Source organism: Leptidea sinapis, chromosome 15 (genome assembly GCF_905404315.1).
Source record: "Leptidea sinapis chromosome 15, ilLepSina1.1, whole genome shotgun sequence".
NCBI lineage: Eukaryota > Metazoa > Arthropoda > Insecta > Lepidoptera > Pieridae > Leptidea > Leptidea sinapis.
Window position 1 is genome coordinate 7,824,802 of NC_066279.1, and position 9,476 is coordinate 7,834,277.

The 9,476-nt window shown below is 32.3% G+C and overlaps 1 protein-coding gene across 1 annotated transcript; it reads left to right on the forward strand.

Moving 5' to 3' along the window:
• The first annotated feature begins 7,542 nt into the window (after positions 1–7,542).
• LOC126968281 (uncharacterized) lies at positions 7,543–9,465 on the forward strand. The gene has a single exon (XM_050813179.1). The coding sequence runs from the start codon at positions 7,908–7,910 to the stop codon at positions 9,150–9,152; it is 1,245 nt and encodes a 414-aa protein (XP_050669136.1). The 5' UTR covers positions 7,543–7,907; the 3' UTR covers positions 9,153–9,465.
• The last annotated feature ends 11 nt before the right edge of the window (positions 9,466–9,476 follow it).

Genomic DNA, 9,476 nt, shown 5'->3' on the forward strand with positions numbered 1-9,476 from the left:
TGCTCGCCAAGTAAAAGTATTTCTTTTATAGTTTAGGTTAGTGTGATGAAGTCTTAGTAAATCATGCTGTCGCAGTAATCTAACAAGGGTTATTGAACTGAAGCTTAGCAAGAAGGTCTGGACAGTCAATTAGCCCTTGAGCTATTTTTAAAAGGAGAGTAATATCGGCTATTTCGCGACGATTCTTTAAAGGCAGGAGGTGATGTTTACTGCAAAGATTGAGGTAGTCATCAGAGCGGTATGTGACTTTCACACGATAACAAAGATGTTTGAGGAATTTCCTTTGAATATTTTCGATGCGATTAACATACTTCAAGTATGATGGGTTCCAGACCTGAGAGGCGTACTCTAGATTGCTCCTGACAAATGAACATTTCATATCATAGTATTTTGTTGAGTACCAGTGAGAGCATCTCGGTAAGGGGTATGTGTACTCGCCTTTATCTTAGTGTCCACTAGGCCACGGTTCCTCGGCACAACCGGTTCCTTCGTGCATTTATTCGATTTCGTTGTTTGCAAATTTATCGAATGTGATGAGGGCACCTTGCTCTGAACGTTTTTTGTGACTACCATCATAATCGGAATGTTGAACTTGTAAATCATCTGTTTGTTTAGTAGTACACAAAGGATTTTGTTGATTACAAAGTTTCATTTTAATAGTGACCATGTCGTTTTGAATTTCAGTTATTTCGCTTTTCGCAATCATATTCAACTTCATTTGTGTAACTTCAGTTCTTAGTGATGTTAGTTCTTTTAAGATCTTAGTAACATCCAAGTGATCAAAAGTAACCGGTGGGATTTTATGTAAATCCCTCGCCACAAAAATAGGTAAGCGGTCAGGATTAGTTTCCTTCAACATTTTGATGATATTTTCAATATTTTTCACTGACCTTGAATCCTCTTTTCGCGTTGTAATCCGTGTTCCCAAATTTTCATAGATACGGGTTTTAGCATTTTCTATTACTTTCTCAGAAAAACTGGTCGTACATATTTGAGTAATCGCTTGCTCATCTATAACATCAATGCGATTTGATATATAGCACAAAACTTCGTTGATTATTATGTCGTTTTCTGTACTCATTTTTGCTTACATGTTAAATACTATATATGCACTATATTATGTTTAGATAACACTTTTATATGGAATATGCACTTTTCTCTAGCGAATTAAAACATTTTACTGTTCCAACACCACTGTTTTTGAATTTTTACTATTATTTATATACGGAGCACTTGTTTATATGACGACACCGGCTAAGATCAAGTTTTAAGAAGGAATCAAGACGTCGCTATACTGAATATTTAGAACTGGTGGAAAATAGTATTAAAATTATTTTTAAATACTTTTGGAGTTATATTGCAAATGGTAAAAGAAATAATGACATCTCGATCATTATGTATTATAAATATAAAACTGTTAATATTGCAACAACCTGTAGATTGTTGCAATCTTTTCTCAAGCTACTTTCATTCTGTCTTTCAGCCATCTGAAGTAAGCTATGATTTTTTTATCAATGATGAAAAACATATTAACTTTAATTCTAAACTGATAATCAGTGACATATCTATTACATCTCATAATATAATAACAGAACTTAAAACATTAAACATTAGCAAAGGGGCTGGATTGGATAATATTCCACCAATCTTTCTTAGAAATACCTCAGAAGCCATTTTTATACCTTTATTTATATTAATTAACCGATCTTAGAAAGAAGGGTATTTTCCCACAATATGGAAACAGGCTCGTATAGTGCCAGTACATAAAGGAGGATCAAAAAATGATTTTGAAAGTAACGGCCTATCTCCTATCTGTTCTATCGAAGGTTTTTGAAATGTTGGTTCATAAAGCTATCTATCCAATGTTACATAAATATATCATACCACAACAACATGGTTTTGTGTATAAGCGGTCCACTACGAACATGTTATTGTTTTCCTCGAATTTATTTGGGTATTTCGATCAAAACACACAAACCGACAGTATTTATACTGACTTTCAGAATGCCTTCGACAGAGTAGATCATAAATTGTTACTTGAAAAGTTGGCGTATAACAGCATCTGGGACAATCTGTGGCAATGGTTTAAATCTTATATTACCATGCGTTCTCAAAAGGTTGTGATCAATGGTTTTGAATCTGAGACAGTTGATATTAGCTGTGGAGTTCCACAGGGATCAATTCTTGGTCCTCTCCTCTTCATCTTATTTTTAAATGACATTGACTCGTGCTATGAGCACAGTAAATTTCTGCTCTACGCTGATGACCTTAAAATATATCACTCTACAAACTGTCTTGATGATGCTTTATTCCTTCAGAATGATTAGTACCGATTCTCTGTCTATTGTGCTAAAAACAAACTAAGCCTAAATCTTCAAAAATGTAACTTCATATCATTTTCACGGAAAATACACATTAACTTCACTTATTTACTTTGTAGGACTAGATTAACCATAACCATATTCTGTACGGGATTTAGGAATTACACTCGACAGTAAACTTATTCTTGATACACATGTTAATAACATAATTAATAATTCTAGCTAAACTTAGAATAAGGGATCATTCTCTACGTGATTGTGGCCTTGATGAGGGAAACATGGATCATTTATTCTTTAGTTGTCCCTTAATGCAATCTTCTCTGCACAATTATATACCCGCTGAAGTCCCCCGTCCAACCTCCGTTAAATGTCTCCTCTCCCTAGTTTACACTCCTTTTGTAAATATTTTGTGTAATTTTTTTTTAAATAAATAAGATTAAGTTGTAAATATTATTTAGTACTTATATTAATTAATTATTTAAGTATTTCTATTTGTGTATGTCGTTTATAGTCTTACAAGCATGTATATTATTTGTTTCAGACATTATTAGAAAATTAAACTTTATGTAATCTGAACACCGATTATTACCGTTAAACTTAGAAGACACATACTCAAAGCTTGGTAGTCTAATCTAACGTGATTCTGGCAAATCTGTGGTATATCTTCCACAGAATCCACAGTAGGAAGAATAGAATAGAATAGAACTTAATTAATAAAGCTTATAAGATGTTTGGCTTTGTGATGCATAACATTTATAGTTTTAAGAAGACTTCAACTGTTTTACATTTGTATAGATCACTTGTTCGATCGTAGTTAGAATTTTCTGAGAGCATATGGAACCCTTTTTACACTAAATATGTAACAAATGTTGAAATGATACAAATACGTTTCTCCGCAACATATATTATAAAAATACAAAAACTTATATCAATTACGAGTAGTTACTTATAAAATACAATATGTTGAGCTTAGAAACGAGGCGTATACAGTTAGAGATTATGTTGTTATACGACTTATGCAACAATAAATACTGACGTTAGAGCAACACGTACACATCAATTATTTGCCTTGACAAAATGTCGCCCTTTGTTTTATTTCGATTTATACAATAAATATTTTAATGAAATCGACATTTTTAATGAAAAATAAAACACATGCGCTTATTATTAGTAAGTCGTGAATAACGAGATTGATTGAACACATACTTAACTATTTGAACAATTAGTTATAAGTAACACTGTTTGTATGATTGTTTGTTGTCCTAAGTAAAATAAAATAAAAATTTTACAACGCACAACAACACTCATGTTACTTTCAGTCGTAACCATAGAATGTGGTCCCTCCACTCAGATCCTCGGTGTGATTAATGCGACACGTATTATTACAACAAAATATATATTAATTATTATTATTTTAACAATCCTTTAACTTATTAATATGATGCTTATGACTATGTTTACAATACTATGAAAAGATTAAATTAAAATAACCATTACAGAGGAAGTCTACCAAAAATACTGGCAACTATTCCGTGTGGGATAATAACTGCTAGCGCTTGGGTTTACAGCTGTAACCCTTTTGAGACGCGTAGATTTAACTCTTATATTTTACATTATTATCTCCTCTTTTAAAGTTTAACAAGTAGATTTTTAGAAATACCTAAGCAGGTACCTTGTAATTTAGTTTATTTTTATCTTAGGCATTAGTGAATCTCTGTAAAAGCAGTTTTGACTCCCCAATAATATGGTCACATTTTGTCATAATCGATTTCTTATAATATAACTCTAAGATTTTAGTTTAAATAATTACTCTTTTTTTTAATCACCAGTTTTGTCTTTTCATGCCACGGTAGAATTTTGCAGTATTCTATTATTGGTTTTGGTTTTTGGGAGCACGTGGTAGTTTATATTATGTATGTACCATATTTTTTAGTATCACCAAGGAGTTGAGCCGATACTTTACCTGTTATTATGCCGTTGAACATTTCGTTTTCTTTGAAAAGTATGAATATTGACTTTAGGATGTGAAATCAATTTAGGAAGTGAATGTAGCAAATAATGTGGTATATTTCATTTACTGGGCGGCAATTTTGATTTGCAGCCCAAGTAAGTATGAAAAAGTCCTTTATCTAATTTACAAATGTTTAGTCACCCAGGTATAACTACACCACGCAAAAATTATTTTGGCCTTCATTGAATATGGACGTCGGTAAGTGGAGTAACATCTGTATAAATTGCCAGAAAAGAAAAATACAAAGCCAGACAATTAGCGAAATCCAATGTCTAATCTACATTTCGACGCAACTGATCGTTTTTAATACAATAGGTATACATAATATCAATATTGTAGAACCTCTACCTACCTCTGCCCAAGGAAATCGTTATTCGATACTAATCAGCGGCCTTATGTTATTAGTTTTTGACTTTCAGTGATTTTAAATCATAACATTTAATAAAATTTGAATCTGTTAGCAATCATCAACAGACATACAGGATAGCCTGATCCCAATCCCTATCTTATATTATAGCTGAGACAATGGCAGAAATAATCTACAATTACTTTATTGCAAGATTTGGATTCCCAGCGACATTAACTACCGATCAAAGGCGACTATTTTAACGTAATTTGTTTATCAACCAGATGTAAACAAATGGGAAGTAAACGATTACGAACCAATATTTCCAACTCTCAATATATTCTTGATAATGTATGCGTGTACATGCACATAAGTGAATTTTCGAGAAACTGTCTGTAAGCCTTTTGTTGGGAGATGTATCAATTACATTTACAAGCTCAAATGGCTAAGGTGAAAAAGACGGCTGAAGAGTTTTAACATTGAAAATCAATAAATGTCTAAGAAAAACGTACGAATGTAATAAAGACGGCCTGTCGCTGTTGTTTTGAGATCCTTAGCTTAACTTCTTGGTCTAAGTGCCAGATAACCTCTGGGCGTTTTCTTTTAAATATAATACAATGCTATACTACAATGTAATGCTATACTAAAATTGCTATAATACAATGCCTTTCACCGCAAACTTTAGTTTCTAACTGTCAGACTTGACCATTGTTATGTATACCATAGAAGCCAATAAAACTGTCTCTCATATAATGCACTACAAATTCTAAAACTGGCATAAGATTACCGGTTTTTTTACCATTTACCAGTAGGAGACGCCTTTGAACCGGTTGCCAACTAGATTATGGGACTGGGAGATTATTAACTCATAAATAGGTAAGTAGGTAGGTAGGTACCTACGACACTTAAGAGATTGTGATTGTGAAACACAGTGTGCTTAATTTTATTTAGCATGCGGTATAGTACTCTCTAACGATGTGAAGCAGTAATGTGAAAGCATTATTGTGGTTCGGTCTGAAAGGCACCGTAGCTAGTGAAATTACTGGGCAAATGAGACTTGATTTCTTATGTCTCCAGCGCAGTTGTAGTGCCGCTCAGATTTTTTATGTTTTTCAAAAATATAGGGCAGGGCGTATCAATTACCATCAGCTAAACGTCCTGCTCGACTCATCCCTTATTTTTATAAAAAAGATCTTAAACTGCTTCCAAAACAGTCAAGAATCCGGTGTTGCAATATGGATTTTCTCTAATAGAATTATACTGAGTTCATAGAGTCTACCTACTGGAGAAATCAACACGAAGCAATTCTATTTATTGAGTCTCATAGCATAAACAATTCAATTTTATTTTCAGACCCAAAAAGTTGCCTATAATCAATTCTCTCAAATCCATTTCGGTCAAAAAGTCAGTTTCCAATTATATTCAAAATATAAGAGTAATATTTGGTAATGAAAATGTGTATGCCTGTGCTATTGCCATTCAAACTTTCATTTATTTTCAAAATTCTTTATTAATAAATCATTAGTACAACAGAAATGTACAGCTATTTTCGTTTGAACATTGAACATGAGAATAGATACAGAACTTTGAGGCTAAAAAAAAGAAGGAACGCCTATTAAATTTTTAACAAACATAACACCATAAAAGCTCGTTAAGACAATGTATAGAATATATATGTATAGAATAAAAATTGCGACAGTAACATCCAATGCGAATTATTTGACGAATTATTTTTACTAGGCTCATTGTGCACATCTTTGAAGCCTGGGAACAGTCACAGGATGCATTGGGCATTTTTTGTGATTTGTCCAAAGCATTTGACTGCGTCCACCATGAAACTTTACTCCTAAAACGAAAGCATTATGGAGTAGAGCCCTAAATCTGTTAATATCATATTTAAGCGAAAGAGTTCCGATAGTCGATGTAAATGGCAAACAGTCTTCGGGTAAACCTGTGGGAATAGGTGTTCCGCGGCGTTCTATTCTCAGTCCTTTCTTGTTTCTTATATATATTAACGATCTACCGTTTGTGGTAGATGATAGCCATGAGATTGTTTTGTTTACTGATGATACTTCGCTTATTTTTAAAGTGAAGCGACGTGCAGATATTGATAACGAGGTAAACAATGCACTTTCAAAGATAGTGCGTTGGTTTGAGACGAATAATCTGCACTTAAATATTATTTAAAAAACAAAGTGTTAACGGTTCATTACACCATACACAGCGGAGGTACAAACCAACGTACTTATAAATGACCAGAGATTGGAACTTGTGGACACTACGGTCTTCTTGGGTATCACGTTAGATAAAAAGCTTCAGTGGAGTCCACATATTGCCCAACTAGCAGATAGAGTCTGCTCTGCCGCATATACCGTTAGAAAGATTAGAGAGTACACGAATATTGCAACCGCTAGATAAGTGTACTTCAGTTATTTTCGCAGCAACATGACGTACGGTATTTTTCTGTGGGGTCTTGCTGCAGACATTGATATAGTGTTTGCTCTGCAAATAAGAGCTCTTTTTAAATAAACATATTATAATTATCAGGACTTTTCATCATTATGTTTAATTCATTTACATTCTCAAACATCTGATGATTATGTGATATTGTGTCCTACGATTTATATCCGTTAGGGGTAGAACTTAGTCCGTAGTAGCACTCGATTGTATGAAACGTGCAGTCATTGATAGATTGACAGATGGCGGCCATAATCTTGTAAAAAGCGGAGATAGCCAAATCTTAGAGTACTGACCCGCCAAAGTCCCCTACGTCCTAGCAACCATAGAATAATAACGCTCAGAACGATAGTTTCATTCATAGTTCCTGTCAATATAGAAGTAACATTATAATTTGTGTGCGTAAGCGTTACATTCGCCAACACGCACTCAGCCTGCCAAATAATGTTGCAAGTGCAAGATTATTTGGCAGGCTATTCGCCAATCGTGATACCGTTATTTTACTACTATTTCATGCTCATGCTCTTTGGTTGCCAGGTCATAAAATTCCAAAATAACGGTTGAAATGTTGAATATAGTCGGAAAACCAATTTAAAAAAAAATGGTTAGTAGGTATTGAGTGATCACCGATCGTTGAAAAAATTATATTATTTTGTACAATTTTACATTAAAGCACAGAACACTATTACTAATTTATCGTGTAGTACTAAAGTAGCAAATAATGATCCTTTTTAAATTTGATGTTTTCGTTATTTAATGTATTAAATTAAAAATGGATTTGAATATGAGTGTTGAGCCTATGGATATTGATGTAAGTGCCAATTCGGTTTGTCCAATGGATTTATCATTTAATGAGCAATGCTCGATGGTTAAAGAAGAAAAAACCGATGAAGATTTCGTCAAAAATTTATTATCCGAAAGTATATTGACAGAAGTAAAAAAGCCAACGTATGGTTCATATACTCCTGTTAGTGAGTTAAAACTATTGAAAACAACAGACATTAATCTGAAGAAAAGCAAAAGATTCACTGTTATACCTATAATGAATTCATTTGATGAGCAATGCTCGATGGTTAAAGAAGGAAAAACCGATGAAGATTCCGTGAAAAATTTTATATCCGAAAGTATTTTGACAGAAGTAAAAAAGCCTATGATGAACCATACTCCTGTTAGTGAGTTAAAACTATTGAAAACAACAGGCAATAATCTGAAGAAAAGTAAAAGATTCACTGTTAAGCCTAAAATGAAACCTTCCAATGTGATGAGCTATATCTACATCATATTACCAATAATATTAATTCTTACTTCATACACATATCATGTTGGGATTGTAAAAATATGTTCTGAAAAGCTTGACACTGTACAAATAGCAAATTTATTTTCTAAGAGACTGTATGGACAACCTACTGCTTCTACTAAGATAATTGAAGCTCTAGAGGATACAAGTAAAAGAAAATTATTAGTGTTTTTAGGTGGAACTGGTGTTGGAAAGACATTAACAGTGTCACTAATTTTAAATGAAATAAGTAACTTTGCAAATGTTTATCATTATACAATGCCAACATTTCTTGAAGTTTATTCATCAAATTTTTTATTTGGTTTAACATTTTGTAAATCGACTGTTTTAGTAATAGATGACCTAGAAGAAAAAGATATTGACTTAATACAGAGAAGTTTATATGAATTGTTAAATAAGACTGAGAATTTTAGTAAGAATATCTCAATTATTTTAGTTTTTAATTGTAATAATACTGGACATAGTCGAATGAATGCATCAAAATGTGATAATAGTATAAGTAAGCTTAAATTTATTTATAAAGATTTTAAAGATTTAAAAAGTTACTATGTAAAATTTGATAACTTAAAAGAAAACAGCCTTAGAAAATGCATAGAGTTTGAATTAGGAGGAGAAAATAAAATAAATGATAGAGAATTAAACAATATTATGAAGTACTTTGATGTTTCCGTTGATGGCTGTAAGGGTGTACACAATAAGATGAAATATTATAAAAAATAAAAGGTAACATTTTTAATAAAGTAAATAAACATTTAGAATGTTGTGTTATTTTAGTCACTAGTTAATTGTATGACTGACAAGGATTTCACATTAGTGCTATTATGCATAATGGGCATTTTGTGCTTTGCTACATGGTGAGCCAGTTTAATCTTACTTATTTGGTGCTTAATCTTGAGAAACCATTTACATATTTTGACATGACATGTTATAACAAAATACTTTTCATTAATAGATTAACACATAAGATCCTTCCAAACAATAAAGAAAAAGTAAAAATGACTTATGAACATAATGTGAAATTGTTTGTCAAATTTTTTTAAATTA